General features: G+C 42.1%; 1 protein-coding gene across 3 annotated transcripts in view; it reads left to right on the top strand.

Moving 5' to 3' along the window:
* LOC138763032 (semaphorin-3F-like) overlaps nt 1-26,634 on the top strand; it is a 259,869-nt gene that overhangs the window by 109,578 nt on the left and 123,657 nt on the right. For 2 of the 3 annotated variants that reach the window (XM_069936550.1, XM_069936553.1), the window contains one exon: nt 828-893. The exons of the other annotated variant lie outside the window; for it this stretch is intronic. In XM_069936550.1, coding sequence (XP_069792651.1) covers nt 828-893 — 66 coding nt within the window. The remainder of the gene's footprint in view (nt 1-827; nt 894-26,634) is intronic. 3 annotated transcript variants of the gene reach the window in all.

Here is a 26,634-nt window from a genome sequence, read left to right as displayed (position 1 = left end):
AATACACACACAAATATAATCACACACTGACGCACAGAGAAACAAACACACACACACACTTATACTCACACACTCATTTGATGCACACACACACACACATATAACACATGCACACATATTACAAGCACATGCATGTACACAACACACACACACACACACACACACACACAAAAAATAAATAGCAAATTATTGGAAGGTGATGGTCAGCACTTTGCAGTGAAGTCAGAGACGAGAGAGCAGAAGCATCCATTGAAGAACAAAGGAAATCATTGTTTCTAAAGTCCCTCTGAAGATACTTAGCTAGTTCATTTCTCTTACGAGTGAGAAAGTCAATTCAAACTCGAAAGACTTGAGGATACACCTCCAATATGCACTTCAGTCTTTTGAACATGAGCATTTGTCTCTGTCCTGCCCTCTTCTCCTCAATTGTGTGACTCCTATTGAGATCACCGAGAGTACGTTACCCAGAGTTGATTGTCAAGTGAGTATGAACAGTCAGTATGTGGTGACCATCACAACTGAGTTTCACTGATTTGCCCCTCTCCAATTATATTTTTTTTAAATGCAGTCTCCAGAAATCTGATATAGCAGCAGAAAATGCTGGAAAAACTCAGCAGGTCAGAAAGCATCTGTGTTCCGATAAGAACCTCAGAAAATTTTTAAAAGTCACCTCTGCAACTTTTCCTCTTTTCACAGATGCTGCCTTTACCCTCTGAGTCTTCTGAGCATTTTCTGTTTTACTGCATTGTAATGTTCTATTAAAGGGAAGGCAGAAGCCTTCAAAGGTGGGAGTTATTACTTAATGTTTTCCTTTCTTCACTCCTAAGGTGGAACATTCAGCCAGAGTTATAATTGCAGCACCAGGCAAAGGAGAGAAGCTTTGCAACAATGTGGTAAAAGAGTTAAATTGAAATTCTGTCAGTGCTTTACAAAAAAAAATGGAAATTCTTCTGGATATTCAAATCTTAACGTACTGTCTCAATTTATGAACTTGTTTTGGTTAACGAATAGCATGCACATTAGCCAGTAAAATAATCAACACAATCTCTCACTATTTCTGACAAGGGTTTGGATATTTATTTTGCTTCAGTAACTCTATAAACTGAGCCTGTTGTAGTTCGCTAAACTTAACCCTTGAGACTCCTTTATGGTTGAAGGAAAATTTGCATTTCTATACCACCCTTCACTTTGCTTTCAAGCCATCACCAAGTCTTGTGCAGTCAAATTACCTTGTAAAATGGGGGTTTAACCGGGCAACTTACTAGGTTGAAGACCCAGGTACACGGCTATTTGAAAGGGCCGAACCAGGCATGCCCAGTCAAAATCCACCCACGTTCCAGCCCTACCTTGGAGGTGGACAGGGAACCCAGTAAAACTTACCCAGGCGTCCTCCTCCCCCTATTGGAAAGGGGAAATGGCTCACCCGGTTACTCTGGAACTTTAAACAGAAAGAACACAGGGAACAGGGGATGTCACTCACAACGTCATTGCAAGGGCGGGATCCCCCTTAAATTGCCGGGTTGGCGATTTAACAGGTAGGTTAGGGTGCTATTTGAAGGGTGCAGGAGGTACACATAACCCAATAATCTCACCCGGGTCCCAAGAGGGCTACCCGAGTGCTGCAATTTGAAAGCGATGACTATTGCAAATGGATTTTCATACAGAAAACCAGGCCTGTACAGTCGGCACCAATAATGAGAAGAACCTTGTTGAGGTTCTCTATTGCGAGCTTAATACTGGAAGCAGTTTCATTCTCCTTAGACCTTGTGGGGTTTTGTGGGGATTGAGTACCTTGACAGTCCTGAGTTAGATATGTGAAACTGCAGCTTTGAACATGGATTAATCGATGATGATTCCAGAGAAAGGGATATATAACACAGCAGCGTTATTATATTTTGGTACAAAACATTTGGGCTCAATTATCATCCACGTGTTTCTCAGCTACCTCCAGACAGGCATTTCTTTTGATGCTCCTATAACACCACATTAGTAATGGAAGAGAGCTACAGAAAGAGAATCATTACTACCTGTTCCCACTGTGGAGAAGGCATTCACTTCTGCCAGCAAACGTGACCAAAATCAGACGCTCAGGACTTTGCATTGTTTGTGGATCTAAGCCATTTCGGCCCATGAGTCCATGCCACCCAATTTACACCCAATTAAGCTACATCCCCAATGCATTTTAAATAATGGGAGGAAACTGAAGCCCCCCCCCCCCCCATAAACTCCTTACAGACAGTGCGGGATTCGAACCTGATCCTGATCACTGACGCTGTAATGGTGTTGCGCTAACTGCTGCACCTACGGGGCCACCCCAGTGTTGATGACTGGGGTAGATTTATGGGATTTGTTGGTGATTTAGAAGGCAGTTGAGGGAAAAAAAATACTTTAGTGTTGGGGTCTGGAACTCACTGTGCGAAGAGCTTAAGGTAACTTTGCCATATTTAATAGACATCTGGGTCATTTCTTGAAAAGCTGTAGCACATAAACCTGCAAAGGTATGGGAAAAGCTTAAATAATTCTTTCTTATACAAGCCTTTCTAATACAATAGTAGTGAGAGTGTGTGAGAGAGAGAGTGGGGGGGGGGGGAGGGAAAGTAAAAATTATGCATTTTTAACATCACAAAGAAACAGATAAAATACTGATATTGTTGAACAAGGACAGGTAATAAGAAGTCTGGTCAAAAGGATTTTTTAAATTTCAATTTAGAGCAATAGCACAGTATAGTCCCTTCCGACCCACAAGCCAATGCTGCTCATCTACACCAATTACCCTACAAATCCCACACATTTTTGGAGGGGGGAGGAAAGCCATGCAGATCACAGGTAGAACGTACAAACTCCTTACAGACAGCGGCAGATTCGCACCCGAGTTGCCGGTGATGGGGTTGCTAACCATGCTAACCATGCCACCCCCCACGGGGCAAATCAGCCCGATGGGAGAAAACACTGGCGGAGGTTGCAGGAGGGATCAGAGCACTGGAGACACGGCCAGCAGTGGTAAGATAAAGGAAGTGAGAGATCAACCATACACTGGAATTGGGACAACTCACCCAGTGTGAGGACGTCAATGCCTGCACCTCTCCTAGAAAATGAAGTAAAAGTGGAAAGATTCTGCCGCACTTTTATTATTGAACCCACATTGCGTCCCATTTACATAAGATGTCCCTCCGAATGCCAGCAGGCGTTCAGATTTCAAAGAGCTTCTAAAAATCTGACTTGTTCAAGAAAAAAAAAAGATCATAAAATATAAATGAGCTGCCAAGAAAACAGAAGCGGAGACTGACTTTGGACTCGCTCGGAAGGAGTTTTCCAGGGTTTGCTTGCAGGGCAGGATCGAACCAGTTCTAAAAGCTACATGAAAAGACAACAAAAGCAAACAACTGAACACTACAAAACAAAACCACAATGTAATGGAACTAGGTGGCAGTCAGTATTAACTTTTGCATGCCCTGTCATGGATAGGGAATGTGGATTTCAGTTCAAAGTAGTCAATGGTATTCCTCTTAACTGCAATAAATGCAGTAATCTGCAATTTCAGTGCAAACCTTTATACAACCAGAGTTAATAATTAAACTTAATTCTTAGAATGGAATCTTAGTTTAACTTAAGATGTTTTTAATGTAAAAAAATCAGGAACTGCAATTTGTGAGATTTAAAAAAATAGGCATTTCACGTTTCTGGGATCAACTGCAGGTGGGGGGGAGGGGTGGGTGGAAGAGTTCAAGATGAAATTTGTGGAAGATTATTAGATGGGGGTCCATGACGTGATTGGGTATTTGTAGTTCATTGCACTCCATCCAACCGTCTACTGCTGCATAATAAAGAGGAAAGGACATTGACTTGTTCGGACACCTCCCAACATTTTCCCAGTCTTGCTGAAGGGCTCAAGCCCTAAAACGATGGTGCTTTTGCTGAGTTTCTCCAGGTTTGTGTTTTTACTTCAACCACGGTGTCTGCAGACTTTCGCGTTTTTCTTCTGACATCCCTTTGAGGGATGCCTTCCCTGAAGAAGTTAGAACCACACAAAGTTCTCCTTTGCTCTCCGAATGGAGTTCTGTGGGATTCTCTCTCATTACTCCCCATCTGTAATCCCTGCTGCTCCCAAGCTCCAGGGCCATGTACTCACCCAGACTCGCTTCCCAAACCACATTGGCCTCCTGCCTTTGGGACTGTGCTCCTCCACTCGCCCCTCTACCCACCCCCCACCTTTTTGTTCGGACACCTGCCAATATATTTCCATACCTTGGTGAAGGGCTCAAGCTTGAAATATTGGTTATGTATCTTTATCTTTGCTATATAAAGTACACTGTTTGACCTGATTACTTTCTCCAGCTTTGTGTTTTTACTTGACCTGTTTTTAGTTGGGAGATGGTAGCAATTTCTGTAAGATTGCAAATATGAATTAAAGAATGTTTGTGTTGAATTAAGTTGTGAAATAAGAGCAATTATATCTTCACATAGATGAATTCTTATTTAAAAGTGTGGATGGATCATAGAATGTGAGTTATTAGGATTGAACCATTTAGTCATTTTTATGAGGGTTGAATGTACCCTGACAATAAATTTGAACTTTTGACTTTGAACATAAACTTTGAGCAACCCTGCAAGGAGGCAGGGTCATTGTTAGTGGGTAACATGACACTATTACAGCATCAATGACCTTGGTCTGAATCCACCGTTGTCTGTCAGGAGATTGTATGTTTTCCCGTAAGACTGTGTAGGTTTTCTCTGGGTGCTCCAGTTTACTCCTACCCTTCAGAAACGTACTGGGGTCGTAGGTTAATTACAGTATTTGGGCGGCACGGGTCCGTGGGCCAGAAGGGCCTATTCACATGATGTCTATATTAAATGAAATCTTCCTTCACAGTTTCACTGGCATCCAGGTTGCTGGGCAGTTGACTGGCGAGTTGCTGGGGGTATATGAAGGGTACGCTAATAATGAGAGAGACTGTTTGATTGCTCTAAAAGCGGGTGGTTATCTGCAAGAAACTAACTTCTTGCAACCGCTGTTTCACAAACACATTTTGTGCAATCTCTGCATGTGAAGTGAAACGACGAGCCTTTAATAAAACAATATCACCATCTGTGTGGACTGGAGGACGAGCATGTGATAAGATGCCCCAGTCCAAAGAAGGCACAAGGGGAGGTTTTTTGCTCAGGACTTTCTGAATCATCCTGGTAGCATCTCGTCGCGGGTAGGGACTCAGGAGATCTGGGCCTTGTGGCCAAGTTTGCAGAAGGTAGGTGGAGGAGATGGTGATGGGTAAAATAGATGGGGGAGAGCCAGTGGATGTGGTGTACCTGGACTTCCAAAAGGCCTTCGATAAGGTCCCGCATAAACGACTGGCTTCCAAAATCAAGGCTCATGGGATTGGGGGCAAAGTATTGATGTGGATTGAGAACTGGCTGGCAGGTAGAAGACAGAGAGTTGGGATAAATGGCTCGTTTTCTGAGGCGGTGACCAGTGGGGTGCCACAGGGATCTGTACTGGGACCCCAGCTGTTCACAATTTACATTAATGATCTGGATGAGGGGATTGGATCTAATATCTCCAAATTTGCAGATGACACTCAGCTAGGAGAGGTTGTGTGCACGGAAGAGGGGGTCAGGAAGCTCCAGTGTGATTTGGATAAATTGAGGGACTGGGCAGATACATGGCAAATGCACTACAATGTGGATAAATGTGAGGTTATCTACTTTGGTAATACAAACCGGAGGGCAGATTACTATTTGAATGGCAATAGATTAAGAGATGGGGAAGTGCAGAGACACCTAGGGGTTCTTGTGCACCAGTCTCTGAAGGCGAGCATGCAGGTACAGCAGGCGGTTAAAAAGGCAAATGGTATGTTGGCCTTCATATCAAGAGGGTTTGAGTATAGGAACAAGGATACCTTACTGCAGCTGTACAGGGCCTTGGTGAGACCCCACCTGGAGTATTGTGTGCAGTTTTGGTCACCTTATCTAAGGAAGGATGTTCTTGCAATGGAGGGAGTGCAGAGGCAATTCACCAGGCTGATACCTGGAATGGCAGGAATGACTAATGAGAAAAGATTGCGCAAATTGGGATTGTACTCGCTGGAGTTTAGAAGATTGAGAGGGGATCTCATAGAGACCTATAAAATTCCGGCAGGACTGGACAGAATGGATGCAGATGGGATGATTCCAGTGATGGGAAAATCCAGAACCCAGGGCCATGGTGTGAGGATAATAGGCAAACCATTTAGGACCGAGATGAGGAGGAATTTCTTTACCCAGAGGGTGGTGAATCTGTGGAATTCATTGCCACAGAGGGCAGTAGAGGCAGGTTCATTAAATATATTTAAGAGGGAATTAGATCCATTTCTTCAGTATAAGGGTATTAAAGGTTACGGAGAGAAGGCGGGGACGGGGTACTGAACTTTAAGATCAGCCATGATCTCATTGAATGGCGGAGCAGGCTCGAAGGGTCGAATGACCTACTCCTGCTCCTATCTTCTATGTTTCTATGTTTCTATGAGCAGGTGGTGTAGAGGAGTCATGGAGGCTGCAGAAGGACAGAGTGATTAGGAGAATGGGCAGAGAAGTGGCAAGTAAAATATAATGTCGGTAAGTGTTTGGAAATGCACATTGGGGAGAAAAAAATAAATGGGCAGACTATTTTTTAAAGGGGGAGAAAATTGGAAATACCCAGATGCAAAGGGATTTGGGAGTCTATGTACCGGATCGCCTAATGGTAAACTTGTAGGTTGAGATGGCGTTGAAGAAAGCAAATGCAATGCTGGTATTTATTTCGAGGAATAGAATATTCACAGGGATGTGATTTGAGGCTTTATAAGACACTGGTGAGATCTCACTTGGAGCAGTTTTGGACTCCTCATTTAATAAAAGATGTGCTGATATTGGAGAGGATTCAACAAAGGTTCATTAAGTTGATTCTGGGAATGAAGGGATTATCATATCAGGAACATTTGACGACTGTTTGCCTGTCTGTCAGAATCAGAATCAGAATTTTTTGTCATGAACAAGTGATGAAATTTGGTGTTTAGCAGCAGCGTCACAGAGCAAACATTCTTATTATGAACCATCTTAGAACAATAGTGTGAAAAATAAAAATAATAGTGTACGAAAAGTAAGGCCGTGTCTTTGGTTCATTGATTATTCAGGAATCTGATGGCAGCGGGGAAGAAGCTGCCCTTGTGCCACTGAGTGCTCATCTTTAGGCTCCTTTACCTTTTCCCCGATGGTAGCAAGATGAAGAGGGCATGGTCTGGGTGGTGGGGGTCCCTGAGGATAGAGGCTGCTTTTTAAGACACCACCTCGATGGAGCGAAGCCTGCTGCGTGTGATGTTGCAGGCCAAGTTAACAAACCTCTGAAGTTTATTCTTGTCCTGAGAGTTGGCGCCTCCATACCAGACAGTGATGAAACCACCCAATATGCTCTCCACCATATACCTGTAGACGTTTATGAGCGTCTTCAGTGATGTACCAAATTTCCTCGTTGGAATTTAGGAGAATGAGGAGAGATCTCATTGAAACATTTTGAATGTTGAAGAGCATGGACAGAGTAGAATGGAGAAAGGTTGTTTCCCATTGTGGAAAAGTCTTGGACAAGAGGGTATAAGGCCATCCACTTAGATCAGAAATGCATTGGAATTTATTCAGCCAAAGGGTGGTAAAACTGTGGAATTTGTTGCCACAGGTGATTATCTAGGCCAGGTCATTGGTGTATTTAAGACAGAGATTGATAGGTTCTTGATTAGCATCAAAGGTTATGGGGAGAAGGCCAGGCAATGGAGCTGAATGGGAAAATGGATCAGCTCATGGTTAAATGGTGGGACAGACTCGATGGGCTGAATAGCCTATTTCTGTTCCTATGTATGTTTTCTGGTCTTATGATCTCGTTTTGCAAAACAAACTATAAAATAGTGTGAGATTGATAATGGTGTTACCATTCAGGCTTCATGGAGAGCATTTTGGTTATAGTGGACTTTTCCACATTCATTTTGCACAAAGTTAGAAAATCTGCCAGTGGCATCCACCACACAAACATTTGACTCCCTCTCCATTGGTTTTCTGTGGCAGTCTCTGGGTGCCTTTAATTCCCTCATCCGTATCCACCTGAAGCTTCTAAACATAGAAAGTAGGAGAAGGCCATTCAGCCCTTCAAACCTGCTCCATCAGTCACTCAGAACCTTGATCTTGGAACGCAGTGGAACTCTGTGTGAAATTTGGAAATGGCGCTGGACGTCATTGCAATTGGAAACACTATTTGACAGCTGTTTTACATTATGTTATTAAAATATGTGAAATGAACTCCCAGCTTTCATTGAATGCAAGCACTAATGAGCTTCAAGGTGTATGTAATATGAATTTAGTCCCACCTGTGTCTGCATCAATCCCTGCTTGATTCGATGCCAAAGTAATGAATAGTCCCAGTGTGTGTTTAATGGTAGAGAAACCTGGGTGAAGGGCGAGCATTCCCAGCGGAGGCCAACAGATCAACATGAAGCTCCAAACCTCGATTGAAGTTCATAAGAGGAAAAGGATAGAACAGCAAGTAACTAGAGATTAGGTGCTGCCAATTTTAATGTGAAAATCCCATGGATATAGGATATATATTTGCTATTTGATTTCTAGGAAAAGACTTACAATATTGGATCAATTTTGTTTTCAATACAGAGGATAATGATTACAAAATACAACAATGGTATATAGAAATGAATAAATGTATTCCATTAGAAAAAATAACATATAGTTTAAGAAATAATATTGAAATATTCGAACAAGTATGGGAGCCTTACATTAAATACAATAGCGAAAACCTACCGGGGACAAACATTACCTAAGTTGATGGAAGGAGAAGGAAAGAAAAGAATGGACTCAGTAGAATTTCTGGTGTATTTTTGTTGAATGACAACATTGTCTGACTGAATTAATGCAACCTAGATTGTATACCTAAAATGGATAAGGGGGGGGGGTGGGGGGGTGGCTTGGGAGGAAAGGGGGGGGGAGAAAAAGTCACTGTATATGTGTGAAAAAGAAAAAGTGTATATCATGGCTATTGTGATTTATGGTGTGAAAAATAAAAAATTTTTTAAAAAAAGTGCTGCATTTAGGGAGGAAAAGGAGGAGTTATTACTATTTTAAAAGTACAGCATAGAAGACAGGCCATTCTGGTCTGTGCTGAAACGTCATTCTTCTAGTCCCACTGACCCGCAACCATTCCATAATCCTCCAGACCTCACCCATCCATGTATCTATCCAATTTATTCTTAAAACCTAAGAGTGATCCCACATTTGCCACATCAGATGGCCGCTCGTTCCACCCTCCCACCCCTCACTAAACCTTTCTCCTTTCACCCATATTTACCCCTCTCATATTTACCTCTCCCAATCTAAGTGGAAAGAGCCGACTCGCTTTTACTCTGTCTGTACCTCTCAGAATTTTGCAAACATAACATAGTATCGATAACATTAGAATGAGAATAAGTGAGTCAAATGCCGGGGCTGTTTTCCTTTTGCCCACCTTTCCGATGACGTAATCTTTAATTGTTGCCTTGCTAGGCTAATCAGGTCTAGCCCTACAGTATGCTGCTGTACATTCCTTCGTCAGCCCCTCTTCTATCTTACACCACCATCAAATTTCCTTTTTCAAAACAAAATTACAAAGAAACATTGTGCTCGAACTATTCTCCTCACTTCTGTGAGCTTCATTCATGTTCCTTCTTGAACAGTGAGCATGTTGACCCAATTCTTCCATCCATTTACAAGAAGTTTTTTTGATAGAGTATTTTATTATTGCTTTTGCAAACTCACAATATAATGTAGATCCTAAGTCTATTCTTACAAATGTTTTCCACATTGTTGTAACTACTCAACTTTTTCATCAAATTCCTCGTTGGCTCATGCGATCCATTGAACATCACATTTTTGGCTGCTAATTTGTGCTATTACTCAAAGCCAATCCTTAAACACATTATTGAAACACATACCGATGGGGAGATTCCTCCATTAAATTCAACAGGATTTTCATAAGATCCTGAGAAATATCTGTTCACTTGCTTTTTCTCTTTCTGTCATCGGTCTTGTTTCCATGTTTAATGATTTGAAAATACAGGACAACCTCTTTATCCAAAAGGCAGTCTTTTATTTTTGTAACACATGGAAAGTGGAAGCTTTCATCGTGTCTGGTTAATGTCCAGTTTTACAATGCAGCTCACAATGTCTATTTAGAGAATGACGTTTGGTTCTGGTCAATGCATCACAGAAGGTATTGCAAAGAGTGCCAAAGGAATGAGATCCTTTCTGATATTTTAGGAGATAATCTAGGATGAAAGATAGCCCATTGCATTGACAAATTAGACAAACTAGCTCGAGGGCATGCAAGAAGGGAGTGAGGGAGGAAACCTCATTGATATATATCACCTACTAAGTGCAAAAGGTGCAATAAACCATGAGTATTACTTCAATGTTATCAAGAAAAGCCAGGTCAGGAGTTCTTACCAAATAGTGAAAAATACTTTTAGATAAGATGTTGTAAATAACTTCTTTCAATAAGCGATAAGTGGAATTTGGGACAAAGCTGCAATTTTGATACAAAAATCCCACTTTATAATGAGGAAGTCAGGTTTATACAGATTGAGTTTGGTGAGTAATATGACTTTGTTTTAGGTTTGACTTCTATTGCATTCCTGTTTGTCATTCACACAAGAAGTTCGCGAGGCAGCAAATAACAAGAAGAATGGCTCATATGCCGTATCTCAGTGGTTTGTTCAACACTTAGAACACAAAGGCACACAGCCCTATTCATGTCCTCTGACCAGTGTTGTTTCCCAGGAGAGGGAAAAATGACATCTTTCCAGGTAATCCACGTCACCCCAGTTTGGTTCTTTCCAATGGGTTTTATGTATTCTTCTTTTAAATGCTATTAATCCCATGCCTGAGAAAGATCTACTCAATCTTTCTAATGGTATTACCAAATTAAACATGATCCTCTCATATCTGGATCCGTGAAGTTCAAGCCTGAAAGATAATGTTAATCATTCCTATATCCTGCATAAAGAACGTTGAATTTGTAAAAGCTTCCTATGTTTTTTTTAAATTTTAACCCAGGTTATACATTTTGCTTTATTGTTGTAACCAGCTAGAAGTGTACATAATTTTTGAAAGTAAGGAAATGCTTAAGTGTTGGTTAAACAGTGTCTGACTTTGTTTCTCTGGTACTGTGTGATTGCCAGAATTGAACCTGGTTAAGATCATTGACTCCTGTCACAATCCCACTCAGATCCCTTCCACTCACACCACATGTGTCTCGGTGAGTTATTGTACTTATAAAGCTCAAAGAGCAGATTACAACCTACTGCTGTTAGTACCTTGAATCACCCACCACCCAATGGCTCTTCACCCAGTCTTACTCATTCAGAGCACTTTTACTTGTGTTTAGATAGCTACGTGTTTCCATCTCACATATCATTCTGCCAAGCTAAAAGGTACATGAAATCATTTTCTGCCCATTGCCATTTCAAAGTTTGCAAATGCAAAGTCACTCACTTCGTTCCTAATTGCAGTCTACCTACTAGCAATGTCACGGGCACAAAATATCATGTCACCGCACCTTAAACCTAGTGGCAGAGAAGCCTATGTTATCAGTTTCAGGCTACTATGGGCCGAGTTCTGACCTGCTGAGTGTTCCCAGTTTTAAAAGTTCCATATTAGAAACATACCAATGAAGAAAGCACGAGCTATTTAGTTTATTGAAACTTGCTCTACCATTTCATCCTCAACTCCCCATTCCCACTCACTCTCATTGTCATCTCACCCTCAGAATCTATGATCCCCTGCTTTGAAAAGAATACTCAGTCTCTCCTTCCTACCTACACACATTGTGGAAGGAAGTTCCAATAATACCAGGTATGTGCCACTTAACGCCCACGATACCTTCTGTGAAACTGGGCTTTATACAATGTGACATTGTGCAAACACTAGATGCACTTAGCAAAACTGGATGGGATACTGAACTTCACTAAATTTAATTTTCTTTTACTTTTTAAAATTTTACGTAAACACTTTATTAGCCTATATCACACACAATTTAGCAAAGAGGATCAGGATTATCCACATCTCTGTCCTCAACTCCCTCATAGGACCCCACTGGTAGGGTTTCAGGTCGAATAACCTCCATTGATGAACTGTCACTCTGTGATGCCTGAAGGACCTGGCTGAGGTTCTTTTTGGGGAGGTGTTGGCCTCTTCTGGAATATGTCTGGTGTTGTTTGCCTCGTTTGCTTTGTCTTTTTTTCATAAACTTCTTTATATGCAGCAAACTCTGCATGAGCCTTCCTCTCGATCAGTGAAAAGCGTTCAGTGTTTGGGTCCATCTCTTCAGCAAGCTGATAAGGTCTGCAAAGAATTTGGCTTCAGTGACTAAACTTCCTGAGAAGTCTGAAGCGGGCAAGGCTGCCGGCCACCATCACGTCAACCTTCTACTGGAACTCTATCGAGAGCATCCTGGCCGGCTGCATCACAGTGTGGTACAGTTGCTGCAGAGAAATGGGTCTGAGGTCAGTCCACAGGACTGTAAGAATGGCAGAGAGCATCACTGGAGACTCCCTAACACCCCCCATCGATGTAATCTACCAGGATTATTGTCCGGCAGGTGCGCAAAATCATCGATGACCCTCTCCACTCTGCACGCAGCATCTTTCAGCTGCTCCCATCAGGGAAGAGATCCAGGAGGATCACCGACTAGCAGTGAGAATGCTGAACGACCAAAGGAACTGCTCCCACTAACCATCCAAGACTCTCATTTGTACAAAACAATATTCATTTATTTATTGTCCTCCATATGTATTGTTTGTATGAGTGTTATGTCTGGTTGTATGTTTGTATGGTTTGCACCGAGGATGATAGAACACTGTTTCATTGGGTTGTACTTGTAGTCAGATGACAATAAACAACTTCCCTTGACTATGGGAGATAGAGAAGGCATGCAGCAAGGGCAATGTTACAATAGTCATGGGGAATTTCAATATGCAGGTTCATTGGGAAAACGAGGTTGATGCTGGATCCCAAGAGAAGGAATTTATCGAATGTCTTTAGGACGACTTCTTAGAACAGCTTGTGGCTGAGCCGAGCAGGGAAATAGCAATTCTGGATTGGGTGTTGTGGTGTTGTTCTCGATTGGGAATTGAGTTGATAAGGGAGCTGAAGTCAATGGAATGCTGAGGAGGCAGTGATCAAGGTACGATAGAATTCGTCCTGCAGTTTGAGTCGGAGAAATGCACGTTGCACGGGTCAGTATACCTGAGGAATGAAGGGGACGTCAGAGGTATGAGAAGGGAGCTAGCACGAGTTGATTGGAAAGGCACACCAGCAGGGAGGTTGGCAGAGCAGCAATGGCTGCGAGAAATAAGGAATGTGCAGTATGTTTGAAAAAAGACGAGATATTTAAATGGAAAAAAATGGCACAACTATGGCTGACGAGAGAAGACAAAGCCAAAGTAAAATAAAAAAAAGAGAGGGCATTCAAGGAAGCAAAGACTAGTGGGAAGGTGGAGGACTGGAAAGCTTTCAAAGCTTACAGAAGGCAACTAAGAAGATCATTAGGAAGGAAAGGATGAACTTTGAAAGGAAACTAGAAAATAGTATCCAAAAAGGATGAGAGGAAGCTTCTTCACTCAGAGAGTGGTGGCCTTCCGGAAGAGTTAGTTGCAGCACGGTCAATTTTTGTCATTTAAGAGAAGGTTGGATGAGTGCATGGATGTGAGGGGATTGGAGGGTTATGGACAGGGAGCAGGTAGGTGGGACTAAAGGAGATCACTTAAATTGGTGCGGACTAGAGAGGCCGAGATGGCCCGTTTCCATACTGTAATTGTTCCATGGTTATATGGTTATAAGGATTATTAAAGGCTTTCTTACGTATATTTAGAGTAATAAAGAGGCAAAAGTAGATGGAAGACAGAAAGAAAATGACTCAGGAGAAATTGTAATGGGAGGCAAGGAGATGACAGAGGAACTACATGAGTATTTTTCATGTCTTCACTGTGAAAAACATTAGCAGTACACTTGACTTTTGAGGGTGCCAGGGAAGAGAGGTGAGTGCAATCACGATCACCAGAGAGAAGGCACCGGGGAAGCTGAATGGTCAAAAAGTCTCTCGGTCCAAATGGAATTCACCCTCGAGTTCTGAAAGAAGCAGCTCTAGAGATTGTGGAGGCACTAGTAATGATATTCCAAGGACTCTGGCATGGTTCTGGAGGATTGAAAAATTGCAAAGGTCACCCTGCTATTTTTTGAAAAAAAGGAAAGAAGCAGCAGGAAGGATAGACCTGTTGGCCTAACATCAGTGATCGGAAAGTTATTGGAGTTGAATGTCAAGCATGAGCTAACTCAGTACCTGGAGGCTCAGGACAAGATGAGCCAAAGTTAGCATGCTTTCCTCAAGGAAAATCTTGCCTGACGAACCTACCACACAAATTTTTTGAGGAGACCACAAGCAGGTGGGACAGAGGACATGCAGTCGTTGCTGTATATTTGGACTTCCAAAAAGCCTTTGACTAGATGCCATACTGCTTCAAAAAATGTGAGTCCAGGAAATTACAGGAAGACACTAGCATGGATAGAGCATTGGCTGATTGACAGGAGATGGATAGTGGGAATAGATGGATCCTATTCAGTTACCAGTGGTAACCTAGGGGCTGGCGTTGAGGCTGCTTCTTTTTACACCATATGTTAATGATTTGGATCATGGCATGTTGCTTTGTGGCAAAGCTTGCAAATGACACAAAGACAGCCAGAGGAGCAGGTCGTGATGAGGAAATGGAGAGGCTGTAGAGAGTCTTCGATAGATTAGGAGAATGGGCAAGTAAGTGACAAATGATATATCATGTTGGAAAATAAATGCTCATGCACTTCGGTGAAAGGAATAAAAGGGCAGACTATTATTTTGATGGGGAGAAAATTCAAAATTCAGAGGTGCAAAGTGTGGTGATATGTTTCCTCCATTGTATATAGTGATCATTATCTGTTGTATATATGGAGCTGGCCCGCCCATGGATGACTCATACCCTATGATTCCACTCCCGTGGTCCTGGGCCATAAAGGTCAAGCCACCTTTCCCTTGCTGCCATTTCCTATCCTGGGATCCGGGCCAGCAAGGTTCTTCGGTATATTAAAGCTTATCGTTTCCTCAGCTTGTCTCTGTAGTTACTGGTAGTGCCCTACACAAAGGAACTTAGTTCTCATGCAAAACAACCTAAAGTTTAACCTGCAGGTTGACTTGGTGGTGAAGAAGGCAAATGCAATGATGGCTTTTATGTATGGAGGAATTGGATATAACAGCAGGGATGAGATGTTGAAGCATTTAAGGCTTTGATGAGGCCTCACCTGCAGAATGGAGTACAGTTTTGGGCTCCTTATTTAAGAAAGGATGTGGTGCCATTGGAGAGGTTCAAAGAAAATTTACGTGAACGATTCCTGGAATGAAAGGATTAGCATGTGAGGAATGCTTGATGTCTCTTGGACTGTGGTCCTTGGAGTTCCGAGGAATGGAGTGGGGGGGGCGGGGAACCTCATAGAAGCATTTCAAATGTTGAAAAGCCTGACAGAGTGGATGTGGCAAAGTTGTTTCCCATGTTAGGGGAGTCTTGGGCAAGAGGGTACAACTTCAAAAGATTGAAGGGCATCTATTTTGAGCAGGGATGCGGAGGAATTTCTCCAGCCAGGAAGTGGTGGACCTCTGGAATTTGCTCCCACGGGCAGCTGTGGAAGCCAAGTCGATTGGTGCATTTAAGGGAGAGATCGATAGGCATCTGAATAGCCAGGGTATCAAAGGTTATGGAGAGAAGGGAGGGGAGTGGGACTGCATGGAAGAACGGATTGTGAAGGAATGGCAGAGCAGACTTAATGGGCTGAATTCCCTATTTTTGCTCCTATGTCTAATGGTCTTATGAATGCAAAGGTCTGACAGCCAGTGCATGCATAGCAAGCTCCCACAAACAAGAATCCAATAATGGCAATAATGGCAAAGACCTCTCTCCTGCTCAGAGGTACATGTATATTTTGAGGTTCACTTTAGACAGAGGTATTTTGTAGACATATGTATGTAGAGTAAACCCCTGGTATCCAACACCTACGGGGATTGGTAGAAGCTGAATAAGCGAGCTTTCTGATTGCTTGAGGCTTATTCTCATAATGCCTAACTAATATACCTGTATTATGAACAAATAGCAAAATTTACTACAAAACTGTCTACTGTACTGGCTGCATATGGGAAAGGTCACAAAGCCTCATTTCACTATTCAGCCTTAACACAAATCTCAGGGGATAAACTTCTGTGGGCTCTTAAAAGAATGTGGGAAATAGACCTGAGTGTGGTTATTGAGACGGAAGAATGGGGGGAAATTTGGAAGAATAACGTCAAGAGATCTGAGAGGGTGCCTAATTCAGATCAAGGTTCAGCACCCTTTTTATTGGGCTCCAGATAGGTTATATAGATTAGGGTTGGAAAATCCCCTGAATGCTGGCGCTGTGAGATAGGTAAAAGGTACTTAAATCCTGCGCTCTGGTCTTGTTCCAGAATTCAGAATCAGAATTTATTGTCATGAACAAGTCACAAAATTCGGTGTTTTGCGACAGCATCAAAGTGCAAACATTGATATAAACCACTTTTACAATAATGAATTTAAAAAAATAAAAATAATAGAGCACAAAAAGTAAGGCGATGTCTTTAGTTCACTGATCATTCAGGAATCTGATGGCAGCAGGGAAGAAGCTGTCCTTGTGCCGCTGAGTGCTCATCTTCAGGCTTCGGTTTCCTGACGGTAGCCGAGTGAAGAGGGCATGGCCTGGTGGTGGAGGGGGTCTTTGAGGATAGAGGCTGCTTTTTTAAGATATTGCCTCATGTAGATGTCCTCGATGGAGTGAAATCTGGTGCTTGTGATGTTGCAGGGCGAGTTCACAACCCTCTGGGGTTTATTCTTGTCCTGAGAGTTGACGCCTTCATACCAGGCAGTGAATCAACCAGGCAGAATGCTCTCCACGGTACTCCTGTAGAAATTTACAATTGACTTCGGTGACAAACCAAATCTTCTAAGACACCTCACAAAGTATAGCTGCTGATGAGCCTTCATCAATGTGAAGACTCCAGGACAGATCCTCGGAGATGTTGACACCCAGGAATTTGAATTTCGATGAGGACTGGGTCGTGTTCCCCAGACTTCCTCCTGAAGTCCACAACCATCTTCTAGATTTTGCTGACGTTGAGCACAAGGTTGTTGTTCAATGAGCTGATCTACCTCCCTCCTGAACGGTTCTTCATTGGTATTTGTGATTCTGCCAACAACTGCAGTGTCATCAGCGAACTTGTAGATGGCATTGGAATTGTGCGTGGCCACACAGTCAAGGGTGTGTAGTGAGTAGAGCAGTGGGCTAAGCATACATCCTTGGGATGCACCTGTGTTGATGATCAGTGAGGAGGAGATGCTGTTTCCAATTCCTACTGACTATGGTCTTCCAATGAGAACGTCAAGGATCCAGTTGCAGAGGGGAGTCCAGAGGCCCAGAGTTTGTAGCTTCTTGACCAACTCTAGGGAACAATGGAGTTTGAAGGCTGAGCTATAGTTGATGAAGAGCAGCCGTATTGCTGTTATTGAGATGATCCAGAGCTGAGTGGAGAGCCATAATCAAGAATTTTAGATTATGATACATAAGAATATTGGTGAATTTTCAGGTTTCAAATTCCTTTTTGCCCACCAGACTTTTTGTCTTGGGAGACACACTTGGGTAATTTGGGGAGAAATACTCTCAAAATTGAATTCAGACAAGTATAACAGTAGGAAGGCAAATTATATGTAGAGGTTGGAAGAATTTGGGGGGGTGGGGGGGGGGAAACCATCATTTCAGTAGTGGGCCAAAGTGGTAGCGTTTAAGCGCTTGTCTTAGTTTGATCAATTGGTCATCTATACACAAAAATGGAGCAAAGATCTAGGTTTTGGGGGGGAGGGGGAAGCGGGGGGATACGGTGGATGTAGTGATGAAGGATATTAATGAACAACAGTTTTTTTCTGTTATTAGAGATCTAAATAGACACATAAGATTATCATATTGATATTTTTTGCTGCCATGTTTGTTTCTATTTTATGGATAAGTTTATTAGTTGCACACTGACTCAAGGGTTTGGGGAAACTATTTTTAAAGAACTCAACAAAATTTAAATCATTAAAAAAAAGTTTAAAAGACAAAAATACAATAATGTTCTTACACTGAACAAACTTCACTTGCATGAATATATAAACCTTAAATCATTTTACTGTATTTTCAGTCACATTCTTTGAAAACATTTAACCATCACTGCATCTGCAGGTTCCTCCCCCTCCACGGAGCCACCTGAAAGACAAATATTATAAATAATCAACCCCTCCCCCAAGTTCACAGGTAAAGTCTTACATAATAATATACTTGTAAAGATAAAGACTCTTACCAAGCAGGGATAAAGTGACATATTAAGAGAGTCACCCCAACGGCGAGCGGCATCAACCAGCTCTTCATCCTGTTTCACACAACTTTATTCATAGCACGACCAAGGCGCTCCACTGGCTATATATTCGTTCCCACCTTCACCAAAGATTCATGTGTTACTTCAGAAAACATTTACTTTCACAATTTTAAAACTTTTATTTACCTTTTTATTTATTTAAAATGTTTTATTTATTTATTTTCCTCGATTTTTGTGTTTTGCTGGTTGCTTGAATTCCAGATAGCAGAGATTTTTCCTGTAATTGATGTGTTTAATAACTAGATAGTGCAGGGGAAATTAGATCTCTACTGATGCTAATCCCAGCCTACTGCCAACCCTCCACTCTGCATGCTCTTGCCCCTTCCCTTCTATTAAATTGTGCCTGGGGATGCTTTGTGTCTGGTTAGGACAATAGGCAGGGTCTTAATTTAATTTCTCATCAGAAAGTCATTGCTGAACAAATGTGTTATGTAACAGAGAAAGCTTTGTTCAGTCAGGAATAAAGAAATCAGATGCAGACTTTCTTTAATCTGTATAATTAAATTAGAGTCCTCTCTCTGAATACCCTCCAATATGATGCTCCATTCTCAACACTCAGTATGTCCTAAGGAAGATGCAATGTGACACAATCAACTGATAAAAACAAAATACCTAGGATAGATTGCACTTCTAATTTGGCTCATTATTCATCAATCATAATGATAATACTTGACTCCATTCTGTCTACGTAACTAATTAACCCTTGCCTATCGATTAGATTAGGTGAGATGTACTCCATAAAGTCTATATAGATAAATAATGTTGAGTGGCCAACGCAATAGTACTTTATCAGTTTAAGTAGATAGACTTGAATCATCTAATGCATATAATTCATGTACAGACTTGAGTAATTAATTAAAAGGTTTATTTAACTTGTGCTGTGATTAATAACGTACAAAGCAGGATTTTCAATTGACGAGATAACAGTGAAATTGGCTTTTAATCTCTCTCTGTCTCCCTCTCTCTCTCACACACCCACTCACACAGACATACACGCACACACAAGCACACACACACGCACACACCCGCACACGCACGCACGCGCGCACACACAGTTGAGTCACCCCACATTATTCTCCATTTAACATATTGCTCACATGAGAGTTTAAACAACCTAGGTTCTCAGCCCAAGTAATGTTTGTGAGGCGATTTTTTTCCCCCCTATTCTTCAAAGCTCTTTTAGATTTAAAGCTGAAAACTCACAGTTACACTGAACATCACAAAACACATCAGCACTCCTTCTTTCCATTTCTGCCGTGATTTATTTAGGCTCGTGGAAGGTGGTTCAGTTCTTTTCAATTTGCTTATTTGCTCTTTGTAAATAAGTGTTTTCTCTTACAAGGGAATGCGTGCTGACAACCGTCTGCATTTTTCTCTCTGTTACGAAGCACAGAAAAGAAATGCTTGCGGTCCAAGGCAGGGCAGGTTAACCTTGGTCAATGGTGCCTCACTTGGATGCATTTAAAGAGAAACAAAGGCAAATTGTGTCGACACCAACACTTCTTTTAGATTCTATCTTGCAGACTTTCTGCACAGCAGGTTAGTAAGATCGTCAGAACATAAGAAAGAGGAGCAGGAGACTCATCAGTCTCATCAAAAATGTCACGATTGATCAGATCTTGGCCTCGGTTCCACTTTCCTGCCTGTAGCCTCTGATTATCAATCTGAGGTGAGTTGTCCCCATTGCCCTGGACCCAACATTAATCCCTCAGGCAACATGGGCTTATATGATCAAATTGTCTTTGGAGGGGTTTGATGTGACAAAATGAGCTACTCCATTTCACACACTACGCATTCAAAAATAGTTTGCAGTGCATAAAGGAATTGTGAAAGCAATATGAAAAGCTTCAAAAGATTGAAAATATTCATCTGTTATATATTCTGACGTGGGAAGATTTTTGCGCTAATCTTTCTCAAGGCATTCTCTGTAAGATAGATAAATGGACGCAGTAGGCCCTTTCAAACTGCCTTGTAAAATGGGGTTAACCGGGCAATTTACCCATTTAACTCTCCACTTGCGAGGCAGCTTGAAAAGATCTGACCCGGTCAACCCCATCGGAATCCGACCGGGTCCCTGTCCTACCTCAGAGGTAGTCAGGGAACCCAGTTCAACTCACCTAGGCCAGCCCGCTTATTCGGGTGACTTGCATGCATGCGTCACCGGGGCAGCCACATCCGAACATCCAGTGGTACTTCTGGTGAGTAAGTGATGCGTCATTGCAGGGGTGGGATCCCCCCCTTAAATCGCCGGGTTGGCCATTTAATGGGTAGTTCCCCCTGAAATTTAAAAGGTGCACCTTTGCCCCAGTAATTGCACCTGGGTCCCAGGAGGGCTACCCAGGTGCTGCAGCTTAAAAAAGGCTAATGACAGATAATAGAATCACCATGGACCATTCTGGGATAGCTGTGAATTAACTCGAACTATTTTTATTCATTTAATTCAGACAAAGAGAATGATGATGATTCAAGCAATTGACATTTTTACACAGAAACTTCGGAATTATTCCAAAAAAAATGAGCAAACTTCACTCCGATGTGTCCCGATGTGGTCGTTTACACAGGGGCGCTTTTAGGGCACTTCCTGTGTTGCGGAGTTTGTCGGAGGGGGAACGTTGTAGTCATTAGGCCTGTTTTTTATGGAGTGGCTGCGGTCAATTTACACTGCAGCCGCTCCATAAAAATGTGTAGGGGTACAGGTGGAAAAATTATGGGATGGAATATACATAAAAAAATTATGACCTGACATTTTTACACTGCGACCGGAGCAGAAATTTTCCTGAAATTTTCTGCTGTTGAGTGTCTGTGTAAAAGTGCTTGGACTAGTAAGAAAAAGGTCAACTTTTCTCATTGATTAAAAGAATGGTCAAAAGATTCATTGTATTTTCTTCACACATACAAGTTTTCTGGGAATCAGGCAAGTATATACAATTGCTTGAGACAGATCAGAAAGTAACGTACGTCGAAATCTGAGATTGTGGCACTGACCTCTTCACAGTAGAGCTGAGCCTGTTAAGGAATCCTTAAGCACTTTTACACAGCGGCTGAGAAGCAGAAAATTCTCTGCTCCACTGGCAGTGTAAAAACGTCGAGACGGAATTTATTACCTAAATTCCATCCTGTAATTTTTCCACCGGGACCCCTCCACGTTTTTACGGGGTGGCTGCTGTCTGAATTGACCACAGCCACTCCGTAAGAAACGGGCCTAATGAATACGACGTTCCCCCTCCGACAAAGTCCACAACGCAGGAAAGCTGTGTAAAGATGTTCCTCTGCCTAAGCAACCACTCTGGACCACACCGGAGGTAAGTATGCTTGGTTTTTGTTTTCATAATCATTCAGCTGTTACTGTGTAAAAATCACTCTTGAGCTAAAAACTAATTTAAGGACGATTCATTTCATATTTTGAACTGTTAAATTATTCATAAGGCTGGTTCTCAGTGCAGTGCATGTGGACATGGTAAAAGATACAAAATAGAATTAGGTAGATTCTAATTCAGCAAAGTGTAGAATGGGTTTGGATTTGTGGTTGAAGATATGAATCTTGTACCAAAATACAATTTAAAAAACTTTCCTTTGCATAAACCTACAATGTCAAACAGTACAGCACAGTACACACCCTTCAGCCCACAATTCTGTGTTGACCTACGGAAACCTGCTCCACAACAATCTAATCGTCCCCCCACCTCACACCCATAACCCTCCATTTTTCTTCGATCCATGTGCCTGTGTAAGAGTCTTTTAAATGTCCCTATTGTACCAGCCACTACCTCACCCCAGCAATGCATTCTATGCACCCACCACTTTTGACGCAAAAACCTGCCTCTAACATCATCCATAAACTTTCCTCTAGTCACCTAGTATTGGCCATTGTCTCCTTGGGTTAAAAACTAGTGCTCACTGTCCACCCTAACTACACCATCATTATCTTATATACCTCTATTAACTCATCTCCCATCCTCCATCGATCCAAAGCGAAAAGCCCAGTTTCTTCAACCTTTCTCACAAAACATGCTCTCCAATCCAGGCAGCATCCTGTTACATCACCTCAGCATCCTTGCCAAACTTTCTACATCCTTCCTGTAATGAGGTGACCAGAACTGAACTGAAGTGTGATCTAACCAGAGTTTTATAGAGCTGCAACATCACCTCAATCGCCCGATGAATGAAGACCAGTGCACCGTATGCCTTCTTCACCAATAACTTGCAGAGCGCCTCCAACCTTCGTACCATCTACAAACTTACTGATCCATCTCTCTGCTCCTTTGACCGAGTCATTTATGAAGATCACAAGGAGCATGGGCCCTAGAACAGATCCGTGCTATCCAGGCAATTGAACTCCCACAGCAGGTCATGCAATAATTACAAGTAAGCATATCAATCATCTAGGGAGTGGTGTTACAATAGTCAAATGGCACACAAATTAGAGAAAAGTGCCAAGTGCAGGAAAAAGGCAACGGTTAGCGTAGTGGTTAACGCAACGCTATTACAGTGCCGGCGACCCGGGTTCGAATCTGGCACTGTCTGTCAGGAGTTTCTACGTTCTCCCCGTGACCTGTGAAAGTTTCCTCCAGGTCTTCGGTGTCCTCCCACCCTTCATAAGCGTACACGTGTACAGGTTAATTGTTGTAATTGGGTGGCTCAAGTTCATGGGCTTGGAAGGGCCTGTATCACTAAAAAATAATAAAGAACAGTTATTAAAGGCAATGCAGGGCATCATCTTTGACCCACAAGAGGTCCATTCCAGAGTCTGATAACAGAAGGCTTGAAACTGACCTTGAATCTGGAGGTTTGTGTAATTAAGCACATATACCTTCTGTGACGTTGTTTTGTGGTGATCTGGACAATCCCAATGTCTCCCTTTCCCAAAACTCATCTTTTTATGTTGTCTGAGATGGGAACAAGGATTCTTTTTTGAGGAAGTGGATACATTTTGAGGGGAAGACTAAAGTGAGGAAGGGTTTGTTTTCTGAGAAAGTGGTGAAAATGTGCAGTGTGAGTGATTGAAGGGAAACCCAGGTATCAGTGCATTGAATAGAAGGATATATTTTGTTAGCGATATACCCAGCCCACGAGCCCGTGCTACCAAAATTCTCCTGTGTGACCATTTAACCTAACTCCCCATATGTTTTTTTGGTGGGTGAGTGGAAACCGGAGCCCCATTGCAGACAGGGGTAGAACCTGCAAACTCCTTACAGATAGATAATCACATTGCGTCAACCACGACATCAATGGTGCTGCCCCCATTGGTGGGCCTGGAGGAGGAAGTTCATCTGCATGTAACCCCATATGGTCCCGTTTCTCGTCAGAAGGCTTCTATCTCAACCTCTGCAGAATTGTGTGTTTGAACCTAATTACCTTCGGTTATTTTAACAAAGCCTGCCATGTTTATTTCATGCAAGGTCTTTAATAACGCTGACACCCGTTTCCATCCTAAACTACATGCGGTCCAGCAAAGATTAATGTCCCCTGACATGAGTGGATACCATCAATAGACAAAAGTGACCTTGTCTCAAGAATTCCACCGCAGCCTTTACAATGGGCAGGAAGGTGGTAAATCATGTTTGACTCCACCTTTGTGAATAATTAACACCAGTGGCAAGTCTGCATTTCCTACATCAGCAGCTGTTCACGGGGTCTGCTTCCCTCACTTGGCTACAGCGCTCCCTTCACCGGGAAAATAATTAGTTCCCCAAAAAATAAATTCCTTTTAGCTGAGACAAAACCCTTTCTTTTCTTTCACACATTCGCTCAGCCTTGTGGTTTAACCACTCATCTGATTTTTTTTTTGCTCCTTTTTTAACCACTGAAATACTTGAAGAACAGGAAAAAGCATCAGATTATGACTAAGAAGAGAGACCTTTTTTTTGGTCGAACCAATTCATCTTTCAACTAAAAGGCAGAGATACATTGCCTGGTGACAATGATCAATGGACTGTATATTTAATTAACTATATTCCAGAGAAATATCATAGATATCCATCAAAGGACATCCATCTATCCCCACACAAAAGGAATTCATTTTGATTATAATATCCGGTATATTAAAGCAGCATTCTTAACCTTTATTTACCGATAATGCCATGATGTTCAAATAAAATGCTTTCCCTGATGGATCTTGGAATTAATCCGGATATCAAAAATTAATTACACTTTGAAGAAGCCAGGTTTCCCCCAATGAATTTAGTATTTTTAATCTGCTTTCATGTAACCTTGGCTGTTTTATTTTAAATCAGATTAATTTTCTCCCAATCCTGTCTCTCAGAATTCTTTGAACCGTATCTTGCAGTGACTCAGTGTGAACTCTCCAAGGGCTTAATAAAAATGTCCTCCATACAAAAATAAATTAAGCGCAGCCAGCCTTCTCCCGTCGATTTCAACAGGCTCGGGGGAGTTGGCATGCAGTCCCATGTGTGGATATGTTCATTGGTGTAAAATTAAAGCCTGACTCAAACCCAACTCAACCACAATAAATCTGAACCCTTGCCCAACTACCATCCCTCCTGGCAGTTGAAACCACTGTTCCCTGTTATGTTGCCCCATCTATTCAAGAGCAAGTGCATCAGAGCTAAGGCAGATATTAGGGTTCACTTGGTGACAATCACTCTACAACAGTCTGAAGCTGAGGTTGCCAGAATTAACCTGAGAATTCATCTCCTTTCTTTATCTCTTTGTACTGCTCTGTGCAGTGAGTGTATGCATGTGCACGTGGGCATGCGCGTGTCTGTGTATAATATATATATGCTTGTGTGTGTGCATGTGTATATATATAGATCTTCTTTCTTTGGCTTGGCTTCGCGGACGAAGATTTATGGAGGGGGTAAAAGTCCACGTCAGCTGCAGGCTCGTTTGTGGCTGACCAGTCCGATGCGGGACAGGCAGACACGGTTGCAGCGGCTGCAGGGGAAAAATGGTTGGTTGGGGTTGGGTGTTGGGTTTTTTCTCCTTTGCCTTTTGTCAGTGAGGTGGGCTCTGCTGTACAATGTACAAAATACGCATATAAAATGTGTATAATATATAACAATGTGTGTGTACATGTGTATATATACACATGTGTGTATACAATGTGTATGTATGCACATGTGTGTGCATATATACACAAGTTTGTGTGTATATACATGTGTGTATATGCATGTGTGTATACAAATGTGTGTGTGTATGCATGCATGTGTGTGCACAGGTATGTGTCTATGCATATGTATGTGTGTGTGTATATAGGTGCCTGTTTGTGTTTATGCATGTGCATGTGTGAGTATGTGCGTGTACGTGTGTCTGTTTATGTGTTTGAATAGTGCCCTGGGATAAGCAGGACGGCATTTACTCTTCTTCTGTAAATTTCAATCATTCTTTGTTAGAACTTGCCAATGATTTATGAAGTTTTCCTACCATCAGTAACACTTGTCAGCAGCTTTGTCCTCGTGGCTCAACCAACATCATTGAATGCCATCAATGTGAGTTCCCCTATGAGGTAGCAAGAGGCCAATTCACTCCACTAATTTTCCCTTCCTCATTCTCCACCAACTTGGGAAAATTTCCTGTGGCAAATTCACCAATGAACCTGCATGTGTTAGGGAGATGGAAGGAAACCGGAGAACCTGTAGGGAACCCATCCAGCCATATGCAAGGAGAACTTGCAAACTCCACACAGATATTATCTGAGGTTAGGATTGACACCAGTTTCAATGTGCTTATCAAGAGACTTTCTAACTTTCAATACCACCAGTTCTTTGTTTTCATGTGGTACATTACTGAGGGCATGGTATATTGCCTGTTTGTAAATGGAATGCTAAAAGAAACCACTTTCTTTGATATTGTTGTTAAAAAAAAAATGAAACGACACTTGGTGGGGAGAGCCAAGTGTTCTCCCCTAAACATATTCTTCAACAAAGAGTGCGCAAACTGATTTACAGGGTCCATTATCTTATTGCTACTTCCAGAACTTTGTATCCAAATTAACTGCCTCATTCCGTAGGGGGTTCATCTACTGTGTCAGGTACACCCAGTGTGGCCTTCTCTACATCAGAGAGGTTGGATCAGACTGGGAGATCATTTCTGTAGTAACAGGGACATCCCAATCACCTTAATTCCACACACCAGCATGT

Source organism: Narcine bancroftii, chromosome 5, assembly GCF_036971445.1.
Source record: "Narcine bancroftii isolate sNarBan1 chromosome 5, sNarBan1.hap1, whole genome shotgun sequence".
Lineage (NCBI taxonomy): Eukaryota > Metazoa > Chordata > Chondrichthyes > Torpediniformes > Narcinidae > Narcine > Narcine bancroftii.
This window is presented reverse-complemented; position numbering and strand designations above follow the sequence as displayed.